General features: G+C 44.5%; 3 protein-coding genes across 4 annotated transcripts in view; 2 read left to right on the forward strand and 1 right to left on the reverse strand.

The window, feature by feature from the left end:
* The window catches only part of cunh18orf54 (chromosome unknown C18orf54 homolog), an 8,163-nt gene extending 2,213 nt beyond the window's left edge, over positions 1-5,950 (forward strand). Inside the window, exons 5-15 of the mRNA XM_088011227.1 lie at positions 1-132; positions 764-818; positions 892-1,042; positions 1,120-1,229; positions 1,558-1,666; positions 1,735-1,911; positions 2,488-2,551; positions 2,626-2,677; positions 2,878-3,030; positions 3,756-3,811; positions 4,358-5,950. The exon at positions 1-132 is cut by the window's left edge and continues 28 nt beyond it. Of these exons, the coding sequence (XP_087867353.1) occupies positions 1-132; positions 764-818; positions 892-1,042; positions 1,120-1,229; positions 1,558-1,666; positions 1,735-1,911; positions 2,488-2,551; positions 2,626-2,677; positions 2,878-3,030; positions 3,756-3,811; positions 4,358-4,457 (1,159 nt within the window). The 3' untranslated portion in view covers positions 4,458-5,950. The remainder of the gene's footprint in view (positions 133-763; positions 819-891; positions 1,043-1,119; positions 1,230-1,557; positions 1,667-1,734; positions 1,912-2,487; positions 2,552-2,625; positions 2,678-2,877; positions 3,031-3,755; positions 3,812-4,357) is intronic.
* LOC106924585 (uncharacterized) lies at positions 4,194-7,477 on the reverse strand. The gene is made up of 3 exons (XM_014998379.2): positions 6,638-7,477; positions 6,031-6,135; positions 4,194-5,301 (listed from the first exon to the last, which is right to left on the reverse strand). The coding sequence occupies exons 1-3, from the start codon at positions 7,475-7,477 to the stop codon at positions 4,654-4,656; spliced, it is 1,593 nt and encodes a 530-aa protein (XP_014853865.2). The 3' UTR covers positions 4,194-4,653.
* A 579-nt stretch (positions 7,478-8,056) lies between these two features.
* Positions 8,057-23,292, forward strand: wdr91 (WD repeat domain 91). Of its 2 annotated transcripts, none has more exons than XM_088011224.1 (18): positions 8,057-8,174; positions 10,705-10,838; positions 10,920-11,099; positions 15,238-15,444; positions 16,075-16,158; positions 16,446-16,555; positions 19,265-19,430; positions 20,212-20,388; positions 20,454-20,620; positions 20,695-20,749; positions 20,828-20,923; positions 21,013-21,107; positions 21,757-21,910; positions 22,089-22,197; positions 22,275-22,387; positions 22,459-22,566; positions 22,671-22,760; positions 23,002-23,292. In XM_088011224.1, the coding sequence occupies exons 1-18, from the start codon at positions 8,072-8,074 to the stop codon at positions 23,164-23,166; spliced, it is 2,313 nt and encodes a 770-aa protein (XP_087867350.1). In that variant the 5' UTR covers positions 8,057-8,071; the 3' UTR covers positions 23,167-23,292. The 2 variants fall into 2 exon arrangements, with proteins under 2 accessions (XP_087867350.1, XP_087867349.1); XM_088011223.1 differs by lacking the exon at positions 8,057-8,174 and adding an exon at positions 8,758-8,863 and having other exon boundaries at positions 10,677-10,838.
* Positions 23,293-24,000: the final 708 nt, after the last annotated feature.

Raw genomic sequence — 24,000 nt, forward strand, 5'->3', positions numbered from 1 at the left:
ACCGGTCCCATCCTGCGCCAGATCCAGACTCGGCAGCAGCCATGTTGCTCACCAACACCGTCACCTGGACCCGGAGCCTCCAGACCAGAACCAGAACCAGAACCAGAACCGTTTTCCTGCCAGGACCTCCAGGTTGGTGGAGTCTGTTTGGATTCTGCAGAACTGGTGACAGAAAAACTACAAATCTTCACAACATGAATCAAATGAAGCTGAAGTTCAATTTGTGATGCACGATAAACCGTCCCTGACGTCGGCATCGCTCGATATCATTCTGTTCTTTATCGGCCCGATAAATCGAACTGGGCCGAAATCAACAACCAGTATTTATTCTCGTCTCATTTCCATCTGATTCTGGTTGTTTTTTTCCAAAAGGTGTCAAAACTGTAGAAAAAAAAAATCATCGGTAAATATCAAATATCTGCCAAAACATCAATATTAACATCGGCTATCGATATCGGGCCAACCTTTCATATCGCTGCATTCCTGCTTCATTTTCATAAAACATTCAAAATGGTGTCTTTTCCATGCACATGAGCATGAATCCAAGTTAATAAAAGAAAGCATGAATAATGTATTCCATTCAGAAATGAAAAATCAGTTCATCATTCTAAAATTCTGCAGTTTATGCAAAAAGGCATAAAGAGAGGCATTTTCCAGGAATCACTTTTTTATTCACATTTATGTTAAAAATGGAAACGAGGAGTAAAGAGTCGTTGTTCGTTTGATCTGATGGACTGAATCATCTTAATGTTTCCTCCTCCAGGTCGAGAGGGAAGCTGCAGACGGACAGACTGAGCCAGTCTGCTGACATTCCTGCTGTAGGTGGTTTGGTTTACTGACGTGTTGTAGTACCTGAACCTCCCTCTGGTCCTTTAACCCCGGCCTCCTCAGTCTGCACACAGAGCTGCAGATCTGCACCTTCCTCGCTGGCTGACCAGCAACAAGTCGGTCCTGGGCTGCTCTGAGGTCAGCAGCCTGCCGGACCTCACCTACCCCAGCTGGGTCCTGCGCGCCGCCGAGCCGCCGCCCTGGGAGGAGCGCGGTACGCCGCAGGTCACTTCCTGTCTCTGCGCTCGCTTGGTCTGGTCTGACTGCAGCTGGATGTCTGTTGTTTCCCAGGCGACGCTCCGCCTGGAGCGGCCAGAGGGGGAGCTCCGTCCTGGGTGTTGGACCTGGAGAAGGACGGAGAGCTGAAGGCAGCGCCAGCACAGCTGAGAGGGAGGTCAAAGGTCAGAGTTCAGCTTCTTCACCCTTAATCTCATTTAGGGATGCACCGATTCGCTTTTTTCACTACCAACACGAAATCTGGGGTTTATTATCGGCCAGTACCGATCCAGAAAAACAGCTGAGCTGCCTTAAAGGGGCAGCGTCATGATTTTCCTTCAGACTCGTATACCAATAATATGATATCAAGAACTTGGTCACGATACCAGATCTAGATTGTCTTTCGATATCGGGACCGATGCAGGTATTGATATCTGATCGGTGCGTCCTGAGGACCATGGAGGATGAAAACGTGTTTCTGTTTTCTCGTCTCGTTTTCGATGTGTGGTTCAGGCTGAAGGTGAGCAGACGCTCGGAGAGCTGCGGCTGCAGCTGGCCGAACACATCTCTGCCCTCACCGCCGAGGGGAGCGGCTCCGGCGGCCTGGCGGCGCCGTTCAGAGGTACGAACACAGCAGGGCCCAGTCAGCAGCAAACCCACTGAGGCTAACATGATGCTGAACCCGTCCAGACAGCAGGATCGAGTCTCTGATCCAGAAGGCCGATCAGGTTCTGGACGCCCTGAGTTCTGGAGGGCCAGAGGGTTCTGGAGGAGCAGGAGGTTCTGGAGGAGCAGGAGGTTCTGGAGGAGCAGGCGGTTCTGGAGGAGCAGGCGGTTCTGGAGGAGCAGGAGGTTCTGGAGGGAAAGGTGAGTCCAGGGACTCATCACCTCACACTCAGTAAGACATGAACAATCCTTCTGAAGTGAATCGCAGAGAAACGATAAAGAAATTCTTCAGTTTTTGTTAAATACGTCCAGCAAACATTCAGTTCATGTCGGATCTTGACCTCTGACCTGCAGCATCAGAAGCCCTGATGTCAGCACGCTTCTGCTAATGGAGGAGCTAACATTTCATGTAGCACTTTTGCTAACTGAAAGCGTTTAGCACATTTAGCTTCCTCTACATAATTTTTTCTGAATAAATTAAAAAGCTCTAATAACTGTTTTGTTGGAGTGCAATGACAAATTTGAACCAGTAGGGGGCGATGGAGTTTGCTGTAGCACGTGTTGTGTCAATGACAGTGGTGGGAATCAAAATTTAGCTCTTTAACGTTATGTTCATATAGCAAACTAGCCTCTTTAGCCTCTGCTAAACACCATGTTTATATAGCTATTTAGCATTAGCTTCTGCTAAATGCCATGTTGATGATCAGATAGTGACGCTGTTTGGGGTTAGCGCAGCTAGCTCTTTAGTTAGCCACTGAGCTGCTTGGTGTTTTTCAGTGAGTCCTGTCGGCACCGAGGACCTGCTGCGCTCATCGCCTCTTCGCTGTTCCTCCTCCTCTCTGTAAGATCCATTTCCTGTCATGACTGGCCCGGTCAGATTTCCCTCAGTGACTCAAACTTGTGATGAACCTGCAGAACCTCCGGAGCCACAGAGCTGGAGTCGGATCAGACTCTGCTGGATGAGGAGGTAACTCATCCTGATCGCCCTTAAGGCTCCACAGTTATGATAATTATAACACTGATGGGTTTATAAGAAGCTATGATGCTGAATCAGTTGAATAAACAGAAAATATTTCATCTTTAGAGTCTTTATCTTCATTTTAATTGCTAATATTTCTCACAATTGCTCTTAAAAATATAATCGAATCACTGAATTTGCTCTCTCAGGCTTTGAGCAGTGGTTACCATGGAAACGACACCTGTACGCAGCCCGGCCCCGTGGAGGCCATGAAGCAGATGCTGTTCCGGCTCCAGGCTGTGGAGGCGGAGCTTCAGAGGCAGCGGATCGACGCCAACGGACAGAAGACGCCTGAGAAACAGGTGGAGCCTCAGCAGAACCCGTTTTATCTAAACTTAGCTAAACTGGTTCTACAGAGTCCTGCTAATGACCCGATTATTAAAGTCCGGTGTGTGGAAGCAGAGACCTTTTGGCACACCGCTCTGAAGGATTCCCAGGCATCACACTTAATTTTTACGTTTTGTATTTATTTTGCACTTATTTACACATGATTTTTTTACATTTACTCACATTTTATTTCATTATTTTTATTTAATTATTTTTGTTTTCTGTGACACATTGATAAAATAAATTTAAATACAAAATATGGAAAACATGAAAAATTTATGAAATATGAAAATAAACATTTTTTATTAAATATATTCACAATATGGAAAAATTAGGAAAACGGTAACTCAGACAATAAAATTGTATAATTAAATAATACAGATAATATGAAATATTAATACTGTTGAAAATTATAAATATTCGTATTTGTCAATCTGTGTAATCAAATAAATTGTGAAAATTCTTATTTTTTATTTTTTTGTGATGCGATATTTGACAGTTGAATCGCTTCATCCGGCCATTTATTTATCATGTTTAATGTCAATTTTGCCAGGATTGGTCCTCCATACATTTGCTCCAGAGTTCTGGTTAAACCCGCTTCTCTTTTTTTGACATGTCTAGTTTGGTTCCAGGTATTTCTGTGATTTGTCGCCCCCTTCTGGTCCACCTGTGGTAAAACAGGAGCTGATCTGTGTTGCAGGAAGCCGATGTTGATCCAGAGCTGCAGAGTTTCCCAGGAAGTCCATCGCTAAAGAGGTCAGACTTTAAAACAAATCCAAACACAAAAGTTTTCTGATATTTTGTTGTTTACAATGTTGGAATTATTCCAGAAAAAATACAAAAAGTTGTAAATGTGTCGTTCTACATAAATTTAGCTAAATTTGCTGCATCTTCACGTTTCTAGTCAAATTAGGAAGCAAAGAGCCACAGGACAACAGGAACGTTGGTTAATATGAGGGGAAATGGAGCCTGTCTCTACAGTGAGGCACGGTGGTGGCAGCATCATGCTGTGGGATTTAAAATCCGAAATGAAGCACCTGACTTCTGCAGACAAACTTACTTCAGATCGTCATTAAATCTTTGCATTCAGTGTTAATGCAGCTCTGATTAATAACAGTGAGGCACGGTGGTGGCAGCGTCATGATGTGGGATTATTTTAATTTGTTTTAGTATAAAATAAAACACCTGAATTGTTGTTTCTGTAATTGTACTTAATTCCAGTTTCATTTCTAATAAATTGCTGTGATCCGTCAAGGTGAACTTGGTGGTTGTCACTTCCTGTTTGTCACTTCCTGTTTTCAGAGTCGGGCTGTACCTGAACCGCCTGAAGATGCTGGTGGAGGATCCGGGTCAGAGAGGAAGACGGACGGACTCCTCCTCCTCCCAGCAGGACTCGTCCTGAAGCTGACGGACCGGCCCGGTTCTGCTGACGTTCTGAACCTCGGACTCAAATAAAAACGTTTCAGGAGATCTGAATCTTTATTAGAGGAACTCGGCATTAACTTCCTGTTTCCTCCCACAGCAGGAAGTGCTCCAGTGCTGCATAAAGTTATTCTCTGGTAGTTGGTTCTGCGGGTCGGTTCTGACGGGTCCAAACATCAGAGCCAGACGTTGATCAGTCCGTCGCTGCCAGCTGACATTAGAGTCCCGCCCTGGAGGTCAAAGGTCACGCTCTGGACGCTCCTCCTGTGTCCCGTCAGGGTGCTCACGCCGCACGACTCCGCCTCCACCAGCCTCACCAAACAGTCGCCGCTAGCAACCGCCAGCAGCTTCCCCGATTGGTTGAAGGCCACCTGGTTGGCGGCGTGCGGCCCGGCGTCCACGATGCCCGTCGGCGCCGCCGGCTTCCGGGTGTCCCACAGGTGGACGGTGCCCCTGGAGTCGCAGGACGCCACGGCGTTCGAGGTGGGGCTGAAGGCAGCGTGGTTGCAGGGGTGGCGGTGTCCGCGGAACGTGGTGGTGCTCACGCCCAGCCGGCCGTCCCAAACCACCACCGTCTTATCGGTGGAGGAGGTGAGCAGCAGGTCGGAGCACGGCAGGAAGGCCACGCTGTTCACCGAGGCGCCGTGGCGTCGCAGGATCAACCTGCAGCAGCCGCGGCTGGCGTCCCACAGCCGGGACGTCCCATCGGCGGAGCAGGACGCCAGAACATGGCCGCCGGAGTGGAAGGAGCTGCCCCAGGTGGGCTGGCTGTGACCGGCCAGCAGGAGCACACAGCGACCCGCGGAGAAGTCCCAGAGCCGGACCTGCAGCACAAACCAGAACCTGCAGTCACTCACAGGCTGGAGGCACAGAGACAGGAAACCAGGAGACAGGAAACCAGGAGACAGGACACAGGAAACCAGATTACAGGAAACCAGGAGACAGGACACAGGAAACCAGATGACAGGAAACCAGTAGACAGGACACAGGAAACCAGGACACAGGAAACCAGGACACAGGAAACCAGGACACAGGAAACCAGGAGACAGGAAACCAGGACACAGGAAACCAGGAGACAGGAAACCAGGAGACAGGAAACCAGGAGACCAGGACACAGGAAACCAGGAGACCAGGACACAGGACACAGGAAACCAGGACACAGGAGGCAGTAAGGAAATGTTTCCTGCCGACATGTTTTCCCTTCACAGATCTGGGAAATCCATTAAACTCAACTAAAAACAAATAAATCTGTTGAAGGATGTGGGAGACGTTCAAACTAAATATTTAGTTAGCAAACTCAGTAAGTTAAGTTTAAATTTAAGCTACATATTTATATAGCGAGATAGACATTTAGCACTGAACTGAATGTTTAGCTAATATGCTAATTCCCTGGCCAGTAACCGGAAGTGAGCTATCAAAATAAGAGCTGGGGAGTTGCTCATGTCACCAATTTAAATAAATAATCAAGCCTGATCCAAAGTGTTTAGTTTGATTTAAAAGTGGATCCGGTGTAAACCGTAGAGCCTGAATGACGTTTAAAAGCAGAAACTCACCGTCTTGTCTCCGCTGGTTGTCGCCAGTCTGGATCCTTCAGGGTGGAAGCTGCAGCCTGACAGCCAATCAGAGTGGCCCTCTCCTATCAGCAGCATCCGGGCAACCTGGCGTCAACATTCACAGCATCACCGCCACAGCTTAGCGTGTCAAACTCGAGGCTCAAGGGCCAAATCAGGCCCGCCAATGCTTTTTATGTGGCCCTGTGGACTCCAGAAGGCCACATAATACATACAATACATCATCCTTCTTCTACTTCCTGTTTTCTCTTTTGTGTTGTTTTCACTAGTAGTAACTTCCGGTTGTTGATGACGTCCCTCAAAAGGTGTTTTCATACACTGAAAATCCACCTCATAATGGCGCAAAAACTTCGCTTTTTTATTGGCTTAAGCACATTTATTTTCTTAATTTCAAGTTGCTCAACTCTATTGTTAATTCAGATATTTTGTAACAGTAATTACAATATCAACAAGAAATTCTAATTTTTTTATATTAATGGAAACACCGCGGATTTTATTTTTTTATTTTTTCCACATGAGCGGAATACGGACAAAGCTTTGCGCGTTGGCAATGGACATGCGGCCACTGAGCCCCCAGAGCCCGGCCTACCTTCTCCCCGCTGCGCGGCAGGTCCCACAGCCTCCAGGTGCGGTCGTCGCTGGCCGAGGCCAGCAGCGGCCTGGCGGGGTGCGGCGCGATGCCGCTGATGGGCAGCTGGTGCGCCCGGAAGGAGCAGAACAGCTGGAAGCTGCTCTTCTCCGCAGCCTCCGGAGCGGCCGGCAGCCCGCAGGGCTCCGGGGCTTCGCTCGGGCTGCTGGGTGGAGGCTTCCTGCTGGGTTTCTCTGGCTCCGGCTCCGGTTCCGGTTCCGGAAGCCTCTGGGCTCGCTCTTTCTGCAGCCCGAGGAGCGTCTTGGTCCGCAGAGCCGCTTCGTGCTTGTCCCGCAGCCTCTTCAGCGCCGCCTCGGAGTCCTGCAGCTGCTCCTGTAGCTGCTTGCAGTCCCGGATCAGGACGTGCTTCTGCTCGGAGAGCCGCCGGTGCTGCTGCCGGTGGTAGTCGCTCTCCCTCTGCATGCGCAGCAGGCTCTGCGCCGACTCCAGCACCTGCTTCCGGAGCTGCTCGGCGTCGCCGCGGACGGCCTCCAGCTGCTCCAGCAGCGTCTGGCGGTGGGTCAGCGCGTCCGGGACGAACATGCCGCCGCCGCCGCCGCCCCGGGCCAGGCCGTGCCACTCCAGCTCGAAGCGGCTCAAGGTCCGGGTCAGGCCCAGCCTGCGGAGGAAGTTCCGCAGGAAGTCGTCCACCGACTCCGGGATGTTCTGGACCACCGGGTCTTCTGGGTTCGCCCGGGGTGAAGAGGCTGAGGAGGAAGTGGAGGAGGAAGAGCTCTCCTCTTCATCCTCACTGGAGGAGTCATCGTTCTCCTCCACTTTGTCTTTTTTCTTCGCTGACATCTTTCCTCCTTCTTCTTGTTTACGCGTCGCTATGGCAACATCTCACCTTCGGAAGTCATTATTGTTTACTCCGTTACCGTGGCAACGCATCGGGGCGTTGAGATTTAAAGGAACAGCACATTTTTAAACGCATTTCAAATTAAATTTTGAATCAAAACTACTTTATTGATCCCAAATGGAAATTAAATGTTCAGAGTTAATGATGACCGTGAACTTTATAGTGAGTTTAACTGAAAACTAGCAGCTTTTAAATTCTTCCATTAAAGTCTGATAAACTCTGAATCCGTTTTGATTCAGAAACAGGTTTCCAAATAGAAACACCATCTTCTCTTTAAATTTGCTTGTTTAAATCTCGTGCTAAATATTTTAATTGTTTTTTTTTTCTGTTAGCCTGTGTCTTTATATTCATTATTTACATCTTAATACATTTTGCATTTGAACAAGCACTGATACAAATCACGCATTTTAAAAATCCGATTAAGTGTTTTATTTATGATTTTTAAATATTATTAAATAGTAATAATTTGACTTTAATGGAAATTTGTTATGTTAATTTATTTCACATTAACGCAGTTAATTGTTAATTCTGTTACCATGACGACCACTTGTTCAGCATTATTTAAAGTTTCTGGGCTGCCCGGTAAGAAACTGGGTCGGAACCAGGCTGGTGGAGAAGCGGCGGCACCGGCAGCTTCCGGTGTTTTCTCCTTCGAAATCATATTGAAATGTTCGGGAAGTCAGAAGAAAGAGACGAAAAGTGTTTTAATCCTGGATTTATTCTCTTCCAACATCCAAAACAAAAAAAACTGAATGAGAAACAACAGATTCTGGCCACAGTAATACAATTAAAATAAGACAAAACACATTAAAAATATTTTTAAGTTTATATTATATTACTTTTTAAATGTTCTACCAATAAAATACATATATTTTTTTTAGTTTATTCATGGTTTTTGATTAGTATGTGTCTAGGATTCAGCCTATTTTTGTCCTCTAATATTTGGTAAATTAATTTCAAAAATAAAAACCCGTTATCTTTGTTTTATAAAACTATTCCTCAACTGCAATACCTTGTATTGAAGATTTTTGAATTTTAATGTTACTTCATTTCTTTATCGTTAATTGTGTTGTTACAAAAAGTATTTCGACTTTTAAAAGAATCAAAGTATTTTTATATTTATTTATTTTGCTCCTAGAATTTCATAAAATCACACAGTTATCCTAAAATAAGACCAAATAAAAGGAAATTAAAGCTTGTTATAATAATATGGATTGTTTTACTTACTGGCCGGCAGATGGCGCTGTTTCCGCCTCGCTCTGGTCACGTGACTTCCTCACATGACTGTCAGCCGGAAGGAATCAGCAGGAAGCTCGTCCCTCTCTGTTGTAAATATAATTTTTTGGTTTTTATTAATTGTTAAATATGAGTTTAACATTTTTACTGCTCTGCGGAGGTTTAGCTGCTAAAAAACAGAAGATTTACCGGTTCCGGCTCCGGTTCGGTGTGTGCTTTAAGGGCTGTTTCCGGTCCAGAACAAACAGAAATTCCTGCCTTTAACTGTTAACGGAGGAAATATTAATACTCATCTATTCAGGCCGATCTGTTTACGGTTACACTTGTTAACTGCAGCGGAACAAACGCTTCATTTAAAGTTTATAAATGCCGTTTGGGTTAAAAATGGTTCTGGAACCGTTACAGAACCCAGGTTCTTTAAGCTAACTGGTCCTTTAAGCCAGTTGTGTTGTGTTGGAGCCATTTTTCTGGCTGAAGGATTGAAATGTTTTCGCTAGCGGCTTTATTTAGATGGAAAAGTTTTATTTTCTTGAAAGTGGGTTAAAAAGTTCAAAGAAAAACTGAAGAACAGAGAAATAACACTTTATAAGATTATAAAACATGGTGGAGGTAGTATTATGATGAGTTAGATGTTTTCTTTAGGATGCAGAAGAACCAGAGAAGCATTGATTGGCACAGATAAAAAATGTAACTCAGATTACGTTTTGTTATTGAAACTGTTTGTTATTGTTTGAAAAAATACAGTTTGAAAAATTTTGTATTTTGTTTTGCTTGTTTTTTAAACTAGAGATGTGAATCTTAAAATCTAGTGATTCGATTCAGGAACAATTTTTAATTCAGAAACCATTTTTTCTATTCAAACGGTTGAGAGATACTGTTCTGTGACTGAAACGAGAGAGTGTAAATGATTAGAACATTTACTGAATCAAATTTCATCAGTTTATATTCAAACAAAAATAGATTTGTTCATAAAATTCTGTACCAGTGTTAGCTTAAGTATTTAGCTTTTTCTTAAATAAGAAAATATCAAAGAATTATTGAAAATGCATACTGTGGGGTGTGCTGTGGTGGCGCAGGGATTAAGCACAACCCACATATGGAGGCCCTAGTCCACAACGTGGCCGTCACAGGCTCGATTCCCGGCCTGGCAACCCTCGCCACATGATCTTCCCCATCTCTCATTACCAACTTTCCTGTTAAGTAACTATCAACTAAAGGCCACTAGAGCAAATTAAAGCTTTAAAAGAAAATGCATATGGTGGCTTAGTAAACGCATAATGCAATATAGAAATAGAAGCAGCAAAGACGATTAACTTAGATTTTAAAATCAGTTTCTGAATTGATTCAGAATTTCCAGGACTAGGAATTGCAATGCCTTATAGAACCTACTAAGGCTTGTTGCAATAATCAATAAATCTCATGATAAATTAAAATGAGCTCAATAATGTCCTTTTGCATGATTTGTCGTTTCTCTGTTTTTTTTTGTTTGTTTTGTTTTGTTTTGGTTTTTTTTACCAAAAACTGGACAATAAAAGTCTCCAGTCTCAACCAGCTTCTATTTTTGAAGGATCATTTTGTTTGCAGAGGCTCATAATTCATTTTATTTGTTGCTTCTGTTGTTTTGTTTATTTTACATATTTAAAATGTCTTCCAGTTGTTAGAATTTAAAGTTTATTGATCTTTTTGTTCTTGCATTATATTAATTTCAAATGGCCTCAAAACAAAAAATATTATCGTTTATCGCGATAACTCTAGGGACGATTTATCGTCCAGAAACACGACAGGCCTCCAGCTTAACGATTCTCAGGATTTTTCTGCTTGAAAGAAATAAACAACTAAACCTCCCAGATGTGTTTAGTTGATGATTTGACAGTTTTTTTTTTGTTGATGATGTTTCCACTCAAGCGGAACGTCACTTCCTGTTTGGTCTCAGTTCTGGTCGGGATGGGTTCTGCGGTGGAACGGACGGACAAACACGTCCGGGAGTATCTGCTGTACCGAGGCTTCACCAGCACGTTGAAGCAGCTGGACAGCGACATCAAGGCAGACAAGGAGAAAGGCTTCCGGGTGTGTTGGACCGGACCGGACCTGAGCCCTGACCCGGTCTGACCCGGTCTGACCCGGTCTGACGGTTCCTCTGTCCTCCAGGTGGACCGGATCATCGAGCAGCTGCAGCAGCTGGTGCAGAGCTTCGACCTGGCCGGGCTGAAGGAGTACTGGCTGTATCTGGACCGGCGCCTGTTCTGCAGGCTGGAGGACGTGTACCGGTCCACCGTCAACAAGCTCAGAACCAGCCTGTACCGCTACTACGTCATCAACACCATCCAGGTCTGACACCTCATCCAGAACCAGCTGCCTGTCACCGGGCCGGACGGCGCCGGTTAGCCGCTATCGCTAGGCCCATTTACCGTTCACCGAGTTAGAACCAGACTATTATCCAGTCACATAACGCCTCATTTCTGATCGGTTTCCATAAAATACGACTTGAATCAAAGCTGAGAAAGTTCCTGATGTTTCGCTACATAAAATACGTTTCATGCAGTGCGCCACGACAGATGGGACATAACGCAGAAAACCTGAAAAGCAACTTAAAATAACGCTCTGTGTCAACTTTACTGTACGCACAGACCCGTTGCCATGGCAACTGACTGACAGGTCGACCACGGCAGGAGTGTACCTGATAAACCTGAATGTGAACCAAAAACACAAAAACATTCTTCACACAAATCACCAAACAGAACCTTCAGGCAGTTTCACGTTCTTTTAGTTTTCAGGGTGATATTTATTTTGCAATTATTCATAAGTGACAGTCTATGATTAACATCTGCTCTGATCTGTCAGTGTAGGAGTGTCGAGCGCCTTATGTTAGTGTTAACTGAACTGAAACACACCGACCTGCAGCACATCTACATGCTAAAGTTTCATAGTCAAGCTAGCATAGCTGAGCTACTTCCTCGGTATTGAAAACTGTGAAATGTCATTTCCTTGTTGACAATTAATATGAAAACATTTGGACCTTTTCCTTATTCTTTGTGTGATTTTGTGTCGTTTTGATGACTGCGTGCATAACCCGTTTCTGACCCGTTTCCCACCCGTTTCTGACCCGTTTCCAAACCATTTCTGACCCGTTTCTAACTCGTTTCTTACCTGTTTTTGACCCGTTTCTGACTCGTTTCCAAACCGTTTCTGACCCGTTTCTGACCTGTTTCCAAACCGTTTCCGACCCATTTCCCACCCGTTTTTGACTCGTTTTTGACCCGTTTCTGACTCGTTTCTGACCCATTTCTGACCTGTTTCTGACCCGTTTCTAACTCGTTTCTGACCCGTTTCTGACCTGTTTCTGACCCGTTTCTGACCTGTTTCTGACTCGTTTCTAACTCGTTTCTGACCCGTTTCTGACCTGTTTCTAACTCGTTTCTGACCCGTTTCTGACCCGTTTCTAACTCGTTTCTGACCCATTTCTGACCTGTTTCTGACCCGTTTCTGACCTGTTTCTAACTCGTTTCTGACCCGTTTCTGACCTGTTTCTAACTCGTTTCTGACCCGTTTCTGACCCGTTTCTGACCTATTTCTGACTCGTTTCTAACTCGTTTCTGACCCGTTTCTGACCTGTTTCTAACTCGTTTCTGACCCGTTTCTGACCCGTTTCTGACCTATTTCTGACTCGTTTCTAACTCGTTTCTGACTCGTTTCTGACCCGTTTCTGACCCGTTTCTAACTCGTTTCTGACCCGTTTCTGACCTGTTTCTGACCCGTTTCTGACCCGTTTCTAACTCGTTTCTGACCCGTTTCTGACCTGTTTCTGACCCGTTTCTGACCTGTTTCTGACTCGTTTCTAACTCGTTTCTGACCCGTTTCTGACCTGTTTCTAACTCGTTTCTGACCCGTTTCTGACCCGTTTCTAACTCGTTTCTGACCCATTTCTGACCCGTTTCTAACTTGTTTCTGACCCGTTTCTAACTCGTTTCTGACCCGTTTCTAATTCGTTTCTGACCCGTTTCTAACTCGTTTCTGACCCATTTCTGACCCGTTTCTAACTTGTTTCTGACCCGTTTCTAACTCGTTTCTGACCCGTTTCTAATTCGTTTTTGACCCGTTTCTGACCCGTTTCTGACCTGTTTCCCACCCGTTTCTGACCCGTTTCTAACTCGTTTCTTACCTGTTTTTGACCCGTTTCTTACCTGTTTTTGACCCGTTTCCGACCCATTTCCCACCCGTTTCTGACCCGTTTCCGACCCGTTTCCCACCCGTTTCTGACCTGGTTCTAACTCGTTTCTTACCTGTTTTTGACCCGTTTCTTACCTGTTTTTGACCCGTTTCTGACCTGTTTCTGACCCGTTTCTAACTCGTTTCTGACCCGTTTCTGACCTGTTTCTGACCCGTTTCTGACCTGTTTCTGACTCGTTTCTAACTCGTTTCTGACCCGTTTCTGACCTGTTTCTAACTCGTTTCTGACCCGTTTCTGACCTGTTTCCAAACCGTTTCCGACCCATTTCCCACCCGTTTTTGACTCGTTTTTGACCCGTTTCTGACTCGTTTCTGACCCATTTCTGACCTGTTTCTGACCCGTTTCTAACTCGTTTCTGACCCGTTTCTGACCTGTTTCTAACTCGTTTCTGACCCGTTTCTGACCCGTTTCTGACCTGTTTCTGACCCGTTTCTAATTCGTTTCTGACCCGTTTCTGACCCGTTTCTAATTCGTTTCTGACCCGTTTCTGACCCGTTTCTAACTCGTTTCTGACCTGTTTCTGACCTGTTTCTAACTCGTTTCTGACCTGTTTCTGACCTGTTTCTGACCCGTTTCTGACCTGTTTCTGACCCGTTTCTGACTCGTTTCTGACTCGTTTCTGACCCGTTTCTGACTCATTTCTGACCCGTTTCTGACCCGTTTCTGACCCTTTTCTGACTCGTTTCTGACTCGTTTCTGACCTGTTTCTGACCTGTTTCTAACTCGTTTCTGACCTGTTTCTGACCTGTTTCTGACTCGTTTCTAACTCGTTTCTGACCTGTTTCTGACCTGTTTCTGACCCGTTTCTGACCTGTTTCTGACCCGTTTCTGACTCGTTTCTGACCCGTTTCTGACTCATTTCTGACCCGTTTCTGACCCGTTTCTGACCCTTTTCTGACTCGTTTCTGACTCGTTTCTGACCCGTTTCTGACCCGTTTCTAACTCGTTTCTGACCCGTTTCTGACCTGTTTCTGACCTGTTTCTAACTCGTTTCTGACTCGTTTCTGACCCGTTTCTGACCTGTTTCTGACCTGTTTCTGACCTGTTTCTAACTCGTTTCTGACTCGTTTCTGACCTGTTTCTAACTCGTTTCTGACTCGTTTCTGACCCGTTTCTGACCCGTTTCTAACTCGTTTCTGACCCGTTTCTGACCTGTTTCTACCTCGTTTCTAACTCGTTTCTGACTCGTTTCTGACCCGTTTCTAACTCGTTTCTGACCCGTTTCTAACTCGTTTCTGACTTGTTTCTGACCTGTTTCTGACCTGTTTCTGACTCGTTTCTGACCCGTTTCTAACTCGTTTCTGACCCGTTTCTAATTCGTTTCTGACTCGTTTCTGACCCGTTTCTGACCCGTTTCTGACTCGTTTCTGACCCGTTTCTAACTCGTTTCTGACTCGTTTCTGACCCGTTTCTGACCCTTTTCTGACCCGTTCCTAACTCGTTTCTGACCCGTTTCTGACCCGTTTCTAATTCGTTTCTGACTCGTTTCTGACCCGTTTCTGACTTGTTTCTGACTCGTTTCTGACCCGTTTCTGACCCGTTTCTAACTCGTTTCTGACTCGTTTCTGACTCGTTTCTGACCCGTTTCTGACCCGTTTCTGACTCGTTTCTGACCCGTTTCTGACCCGTTTCTAACTCGTTTCTGACCCGTTTCTGACCTGTTTCTGACCTGTTTCTAACTAGTTTCTGACTCGTTTCTGATCCGTTTCTGACCCGTTTCTGACCTGTTTCTGACCTGTTTCTAACTCGTTTCTGACTCGTTTCTGACTCGTTTCTGACCCGTTTCTGACCTGTTTCTGACCCGTTTCTAACTCGTTTCTGACTCGTTTCTGACCCGTTTCTGACCCGTTTCTGACCTGTTTCTAACTCGTTTCTAACTCGTTTCTAACTCGTTTCTAACTCGTTTCTGACTCGTTTCTGACCCGTTTCTGACCCGTTTCTAACTCGTTTCTAACTCGTTTCTAACTCGTTTCTAACTCGTTTCTGACTCGTTTCTGACCCGTTTCTAACTCGTTTCTGACCCGTTTCTGACCCGTTTCTAACTCGTTTCTGACTTGTTTCTGACCCGTTTCTAACTCGTTTCTGACTCGTTTCTGACCCGTTTCTAACTCGTTTCTGACCCGTTTCTAACTCGTTTCTGACCCGTTTCTGACCTGTTTCTAACTCGTTTCTGACTTGTTTCTGACCCGTTTCTAACTCGTTTCTGACTCGTTTCTGACCCGTTTCTGACCCGTGCAGAAAGGAAACCTGGAGAAGACGCAGGAGTTCTTCCAGAAGCAGGCGCTGGAGCTTCAGGGTCAGGCCGAGTGGCGCGACTGGTTCATCCTGCCGTTCATCCCGACCCCGGAGCAGAACCCGGCCTTCGGGGCGTACTTCTCCCGCCAGTGGGCCGACACCTTCCTGGTGTCACTGCACAACTTCCTGTCGGTCCTGTTCCAGTGCATGCATATCCTTCACAGGAAGCCTCAGCTGCAGAAAACTGGCTGAACGAGGCGATTAGTCGATCTGACCGATTCATCTAATTTTTGTCTTTTGTTTCATTGTTAAATTTTTGGAAAATCTGGATTTTTTTCCAATAGTCTGAAGTCAGAGCATCCAGGGCGGCCATCTTGCTTTACCAGCATGTTTAGCCACTTTTATTTATTTTGAATGTGAATTCGGGCCGGACCGGTCACGATAATCATTTCTGCTGGACGATAATTTTTCCAGGAATTGCCAACATATTGGAAACGGTATAATAGTGCAAATAACTATAAATCAAACGGATCAGAGTGTAATGTTTTTCTTTTTAAAACAATTTATTTCTTATAATTTTAAGGTATTCTTCTGGTAAAATCTTTATTCTACTAATATTAAAACTTTATTCTTGTAATTACACAACAGTTTCATAGCCTGGCCCATCGTAGAACTCACAGAATGAATAACTGGGGAAAAAGCCACTTTTCTTGGAAAGAAATCAGATTGTTTTGAAAATAATTGTAGATTTTATTTTCTTCAGCCGAACCAACATGCTGCTTTATTAATAAGTGAGTCACATTTTGCAGGTGAATCTGTTGGTTCCTTAACTGAGCTCCACCTCAGCCGGTGCTGCTGAGCTTCGACGCTGAGGTCCAGAGGATGACGAGTCTGGCTGAGGAGAACGAACAGCTCCGCCAAGTGGTGAGAAGAGGAAGTGTTTCTGAGTCTGTAGGCAGCCTGAGATCCAGTGGATCAGGTTGATCTCTGTCTCTGCCTGGGTTTGATCTGCTTTCATTCCCAGCGCTGTTTCAGTTCATTGAGGTTTCTGAGCAGCATTTCAATCAGGGCTGGACTTTGACTAGGCCTTAGCAGCCTCAGTTCTTTACTTTTTCATCAGCAGTTTCGTCTCCGCGGTTACGCTTCAGCTGATGTTTGCAGAAAGATGTTGTGTTTTATTATTCTGACAGTCTTTTTGCGTGTTTCTCCAGCTGTTCGCCCTGCAGACTGAGAGCCGGGACCAGAAGGACGGAGACGAGGCGGTGCAGCACAAGCTGCCGCTGTACGTCCAGAACATGGACCGGCTGGGAGACACTGAGCTGTGAGCCTCTAACATCTCTCTTTACTGATGACTGACCGAAGCGTTGATCAGTGCCTTTCTGCCTGTTTTTAGTCATAATTTAAGACATTCACTATAATAGTCCAGTGATATTTTGTTACCAGAGCTGAGAAACGGCTAACTGGACAGATTTTACTGACCCAAAGTCAAAGTGGTTGCCATGGATACGTATAGATGTTACTGCTTTTACATGTTACATCTACTTTATCAAATGTATTGTCTGGACATTAAGTTAAACTAGTTGTTGCTGTTGCTTCATTGCTAATATTGGTCATTTTTAGCTTCAATGCTAATGTTTGTTAGCATTTTGTTTTAGTGTTGGGTTTTTGGTTTTGTGGCTGTTAGCTTCAGTGCTAATCGTTTTAGCTTCATCATCAGTGCTGCCTTTAATTACCTTCTAACTGTAGAAGGTAATTATTAAATGCTAATGTTCTCAGGATTTAGCTTCAGTGCTAATTTTTTAATCATTTAAAATTAATAGAGTTAGAATTAAGACTCAGTGCTATTGTTTTAAAGATTTAAGTTTAATATTTACATTTAATGTCTGGTTTTATTATTAATGCTGACAGCTTTTACCATTAGTGCTAATTGAAGCTAATTGCTAATTGCAGCATTTAATTTCCTGCTAATGCAGAAGCTTTCATCTTCATCACTAGTTTGTTAGGTTTAATGTTTAATGCAATTGTTTTAAATTTCTTCATATATTCTGTATTTGGTTAGCATTTAGCCTTCTTGTGAACACTGGTAGCTTTTACTAGTAGTGCTAAAGTATTGCTAATGCTTTAGCATTTTGTGCAGTGCTAATTTTGGTCGATATCATTTTGTTAGCATTTTGCAATTGAGCTAATGTTGCTTAGCTTTAATGCTAATGTGTATCATATATTACTGTCACATGACCTCATTTACTCACTGTGGGCTGTAAGTGGATTTTGGTTGTTTTGAAGTTTGTTAAAGAGACTTAAACACGTCAGAAAATACAGAAAACACACATGGCATCGAGCTAGAGATGTTCTGGAAAAGAACAAAGTGCTAAAGGTTTCTTTAGATCTGAGGTACTGATCTACGCAATACTTTGTTGTTAGCTCTTAGCTTTATATTGATTTCAACAGTCTAGTTCTACTTCTAATGTTAACAGTTTATTTTGTCTGGTGTTAGGAATTAGCTTCAGTGCTATTGTTTTCACATCCAGTGTTACATTGCTAATGTTAGCACTTTGCTTCATTGCTAATGTTATCAGAATTTAACTTCAAAGTTTTAAACTCTTGGTTTTGGTTGTGCTGCATTTAGCATTTTGCCTTTGTGCTAACATTATTACCAATAAGCTTTGGTGTTAATGTTAGCACTAGTTATATCCTTAGTAATAATTACTAATTTTAGTAAAATTTTTGTCATCTAACCAAAATAGCTTTAGCATTCGTTAGCTCCTGTAGAACAGTCTAGCTCATTAGGTTTTAAACAGACCTGTATCTGGTTTTATTTCAATCAGAACCTTTTTAATTGTCCAATAGTTTTTTAAATTGAACCTCTCTGATTTGTCCTCACTGCATGTTTATGATTTTGGCCGTTTGCTAGCTGTGCTCTCCTTCAGCTAGCTGCTAGCTGCATTTATGTAGCCTCGACGATCGTCCGCCATGTTGTGAAGAACTTTCTGTCCGTTCTGACTCAGAGTGCAGCGGCGCTAGCTTATGTTTACACGCCAGAATGCATCGACATGAAATCGTTCACATCAAAATGGCAGCAGAAGTTGTTTTCTGTTACATTTACTGTTGGCATGGCAACCATTAAACCGAGCTGAGACCATCTGAGTAAAGATTAATATTTCAGTTTGGAAACTGTTCATGAAAAGGTGTTTGTATGGGAAATAAAGACGGTGGGAGTCCTAAAGCTAAGCTGGTGTCTGCAGATCATGTTTGTGTCTCAGATGCTGTTTATTTATTCATGTCTTTATAACTCGGCATTTAAAACTGAGACACTTTGGTGGATTTTCTTCATGCAGTTGATCAGTTCTGTGTGTTATAAACATTTATTTATATGTTTTGACCTGATTTGCTGTTGATGCTTATTTATTTCTGCTGTTGCTGTTTAAACTGTGTTCTGTGACGATGTTGAAAAATAAACAATTCACCTGATGAATTGTTTCCTTTGTCCGTGACCCATTTGTAGAAATCGGTTTGCAGTAAAGATCAGTTTCTGTGAAGGAAAGGAAAATCTGAAGACCACAACACTCCTGCTCCATAAACACTTTGAGATATAACATGTAATATCCAGCAGGAAACACATGCAGCCTGAATAAACTGTTTCTGACGGGTCTGATTCTTCGGAGTGAACCACAGAAACCGTCCAGAACCGAGGAAGATCCACTCTGCTCCCAGAATGCAACGCTTCCAGTCCTCATCCACTTGTTTTTGGGCTTTTATTATTATTATCATTAAAGTCTCTGCAGGTCGTTGGAATCCATCAGTTTTACTATAAATACATCGATCAATGAGCTATTAGAGAAAATTGATTAAATAACATTTTTATAAAGATAAAAATATGATTTTAAAATCCCATCCAATGTCATTAAGACCTAAAAAAACATTTGTAGGTGTTTCTGTAAAATAAGGTGAATCTTTTACCGTGGCAATCAGTTCAGTTTGGACTCGGTTTGAACCAGTTCATCTGTGTTTGTTGAACTCTTGTGTGTTGCAGGGACTTGGTGTCGAGTCAGCGAGTCGTCAGCGCCGCCGCCACGCCCTCCAGGAACTTCTTCTCCACGCTGCTGCCGCAGGCCAAACGGGCCCCGATGAAGGCGCCACCCACATCAGGGTCCCCGAGCCAGGCAGCGCTGGGCAGGAAGGAGCTGCCAGCCAATCAGGTGACAGGAGGGGTTTGATCAGCCAATCAGGTGACAGCAGGGTTTGATCAGCCAATCAGGTGACAGGAGGGGTTTGATCAGCCAATCAGGTGACAGGAGGGGTTTGATCAGCCAATCAGGTGACAGCAGGGGTTTGATCAGCCAATCAGGTGACAGCAGGGGTTTGATCAGCCAATCAGGTGACAGCAGGGGTTTGTTGGGCAGTGCTAACTAAAAGGTTAGCTGTGCTAACCCTAAAGCACTAATCGTGAACATTTGGTCCATTAATGCTAAAGCGCTACAACAAACAGCATATTTAATGGAAGCTAATGCTAACGCACAATAACAGCACAGTATTTAGCAGGAGCTAATGCTGAAGCGCTACACCAATACAGTATTTAGTTGAAGCTAACGGTAAATGCTAACTGAAAGACTACAACCCTCAGTCATTAATTTAATTTTGTCTTTAGTATAATTGCTCTATTTATGCCCTGATGTGTTGTATTTGGGTTTATGTGTTTTCCCTTCTGTCTGTCTTTTATTTTGTTCCTATTTGTTTCTTTTTTTAAATAAAGTTATTGGGGAAAAAAGTGGGGAAAATGAGGGGAGGAAATGGAACTGCTGCGTCTTCAAAATAAGAGCATGAATATAAACGTCTAAATACTTGAAGAATTTTTAACAGCCGATAAAACGCAGGTTTCAAAATGTATTTATTGTTTTTATTTTGTTAGCGTGGTTCCAACTGAACCAAAACACAGATTTTTCCCCATTACTTATAATTAAAACCTCTGATTATTTTCAGGCTGTAAAGTCTAAAGAGTCGTCCCAGTCTAAGGAGGTAAAAGCCGCTTCCTGCCAGTCTTCGTCCAGCGAGCCTCCCAGTTCCCAGCCTCAGGCCTTGAACCAGAGCAGCCGACACAGGAGGATCCAGGAGCACGAGAAGGAGAGGAAGGAGCTGTTCTCCAGGCCGGCCCCTCAGGTGCGCCTCACCTGGTCAACGCTCTGAGTCTGAGGAGCTCCAGCTCAGCTTTACGTTTCCCTCAGGCTGCAGAGAGCAGAGCGGACGACGTGGATGCGACCGCAGCCAAGAGCGCGGTGGAGCCGCCGGACTCCTCCGGCAGGGAGGACGGCGGCCTGCAGGTGGAGCAGCCCTTCATCAAACTGAGCCAGGAGGAGTACGGCGAGCATCACTCCTCCATCATGCACTGCAGGTACAGAGTCACACCTGAACACCTGAACGCCGTCAGACTGTAAACCTGAACTCAAACCTGCTGCCTGTCTGCAGGGTCGACAGCTCTGGGCGCCGGGTTGCCAGTTTGGACGTAGATGGCGTCATAAAGGTTCATTTATTTTTATTTTACCATTTTCTAACCTCTGAAAAATCAAACTCACTGTGAGAAACTCTCCTCTCTCTGAAGGTTTGGTCCTTCAACCCCATGATGCAGACCAAAGCCACCATCATGTCCAAGTCTCCTCTGCTGTCCCTGGAGTGGGCCACCAAACCAGACAGACTGGTAAGACTTTAAAACCGGCCCACAGGACGGATCGGTACGTTAGCACAGGACGACGGCTAACCCTGGTGACTGAATGTTTGCGTGGTCAGCTGTTATTAGGCAGCGGCGTTGGGACGGTGCGACTCTACGACACAGAAGCCAAGAAGAATCTCTATGAGATGAACATCGATGAAACTCATCCACGGTAAACCACCAGCAGAAAAGCAATTAGCCTTTAAGGATATTTATTTGACCCTCACAGTCAGGTTTGAGCAGATTTCATAATAAATATTAATGTATAACTGGATCAGAGCCATAAGAACATAAATGCTGTACGAATGGATGAGAGACATTAGCAACCAGCAAACGGATTAGCTGCTAAATGCTACAACCAGTTTGCAGATGATAATTTTTATTGCTATGAAGTTTAAAAAGCAGTGAGAAAAGATTTCATATTAAACTTTTATTCACCAATAATCCAGATTATATTATTAATACATCAGAACAGCAGATTGATAAGGAAAGTTAGCACCTAGCTTAGCGCTTAGCATGAAGCAGCTAAAGAGTTTAATATTTCCTTTGGAATCCGTCAAAAACTTAATTCGGCTTCAAACAAAATTAGTTTTCCATGAATTTCTGGGACCATATCATAAATCAGTAGCCATTTCTGAATGTAGGTTAACAACATGGTAGCTAGCTTTTTAGCAGCTAACTGCTACACTAGTCAATAGAAATAAAACATATTTACTTTATGTCAAAAATGTCAACTAAAGAGGACCAAATGATGCAGATGCTAACCCTCAGCCTTTGACCAGAGGAGTGAATTTATTTAGCTTACTGGTTTTGTCTGTCAGTATTTTGTCGTTAGCCTGCAGCCCCAGCGGCTCGTCGTTCGTCTGCTCAGCTGCGGCTCTCAGCCGCTCTGGAAGTGTTGATTCTGTTCCTCGGCTTCCCATCCCGGTGTCCGGTCAGCTGCTGCTCTGGGACACCAAGACCGTCAAACAGCAGGTGGGGAGCTAACTAGCTTAGCAACATATTAGGGGTCAGGCAGTTAGCACAGAACCGTTTACATCATGAATTAAAATGTTGTTTTAACTGAGATCCAGCAGGTTTTCTGATGCATTGGAGAACATTTAACCTTTGAAAAGGATTTCATGTTAATAACTTCATCCTCTCTGTCTCCCAGCTCCAGTTCTCTCTAGAACCAGAACCAGTCGCCATCAACTGCACCGCCTTCAACCACAACGGGAACCTGCTGGTGACGGGAGCTGCTGACGGCGTCATCAGGCTCTTTGGTTGGTGTTGCTGACCCCGTCAGCTGCCTGTAGTCATGTTTGGGTGGAACTGATTGGTGCGTCTGCTCCCGCTGTAGACATGCAGCGCTACGAGAGCGCCATGAGCTGGAGGGCTCATGACGGAGAGGTTTACAGCGTGGAGTTCAGCTACGATGAAAACACGGTTTTCAGCGTCGGGGAGGACAGGAAGGTGAGTGAGAGCAGCGGGTCGAGTCGTTCTGCTGGTTCCAGCGCTGGGCTGAAATCGGCGTTTGTGTTCAGTTCATCCAGTGGAACATCCACCGCTGTGGGGTGAAGCAGTCGGAGCAGGTCCTGCCTCAGGACGCCACCGGCCCCTTCGTCCTGTCGGGGTACAGCGGCTACAAACAGGTGAGTCTCATCTGACTCGATCACAGAGGATCCAGACCGAACCCGTCGTCATGACGACCGGATTAAACCACAGATCCACAAACTGGATATGATCTGTGTTCCAGGTCCAGGTTCCCAGAGGACGGCTGTTTGCCTTCGACTCTGAGGGCCAACACGTCCTGACCTGTTCCAGCTCCGGAGGACTCATCTACCGAGTGCGTACCCTTCATCGTCTTCCTCATCCTCAGCCCTTTTGCTCCTTTGTAGCCTCTTTGTAAGCGATAGCCTAGCTGAAGGTCTGAAGGGTCGAATCAGTGTAGGTGTGAAACAAAAGTGGTTTTATGTTTTAGTTTTATTATCTGTAGAACATGCTGTGTTTTTAACTGAAGGTGAGCTCAGAGAGGAGCCCTGAGGAACTCCTGATGTTCCTCTGACTCTCTGCTCCTCCTCTTCCAGCTGACCAATGGGGAGCCGGCGCTGGACCGGGTGCTGTCGCTGGGCGGACACAAGGCCCCGGTGGTGACGGTGGACTGGTGCTCCGCCGTCGACTGCGGCACCTGCCTCACCGCCTCCATGGACGGGAAGATCAAACTCAGCACGCTGCTGGCACAAAAGTCGTGACCCTGAAGGCGTCGGGGTCAAAGGTCGACGTAAACGGATCACTGTGCAGTTTCTAATGTTGTCTAACGTCTATTTTTGTTTCATGTTTCATTCATCATTAAAGTCTGACTTAAAGTTTCACCCTAATCTGTCTTCAGTTTGGCTTATTCACCTGTTGAGGCTCAAAGGGGAATCTGAGACTCTGGGTCAGCGTCATGACAGAACTGCAGCTCTGACACAGAGCAGCTGAGCCTGATGTCTGTTAAGATGCATGGAGCAGATATCTTCAGTGTTTGGGATCCACAAATCCAATAAAATGCTATCTATAAATCTATATAAAATATAAATACAGTGGTGGGCACTGCTAACTAAACCTTTTAGTACCGTAAGCTTGTGCTTTACCATTTTACAGAAGCTAATGGTGAAATATTACACCAGCAAGGCATTACGCTTAAGCTAATGGTAAAGCGCTAACTTCTATGAAAAATTTATATTTGCCTGTTAAAGACCACAACACTTGAGCACCAGTTTAATTTGGACATAATTTAAATGTTCTTTAATGCCCTTCTATATTATATTTATGTTTAGATCTTGCTGTCTGTGTTTTATTTTGTTTCTTGTGTCAAAGTATTTGGTGGCGAAGGGGGAACGGAACTGCTGCGTCGTCTTCACCCCTTCAAAATAAGGGCATGAACATAAATGTCAACTTATTTCAAGAATTTTAACATCCTTTAACTAAAACACAAATCTTGAACTTTATTCAACTGACAATTCACAAAGCAAACAAGTAGACTAGCGCTTTATAGAACTTATCCAGAAAAATGCATTTAGAGTAAGCTAAGTGTGCTAAACGTT

Source organism: Poecilia mexicana, unplaced genomic scaffold (assembly GCF_051168715.1).
Source record: "Poecilia mexicana isolate PSO_F unplaced genomic scaffold, ASM5116871v1 scaffold_12, whole genome shotgun sequence".
Taxonomy (NCBI): Eukaryota; Metazoa; Chordata; class Actinopteri; order Cyprinodontiformes; family Poeciliidae; genus Poecilia; species Poecilia mexicana.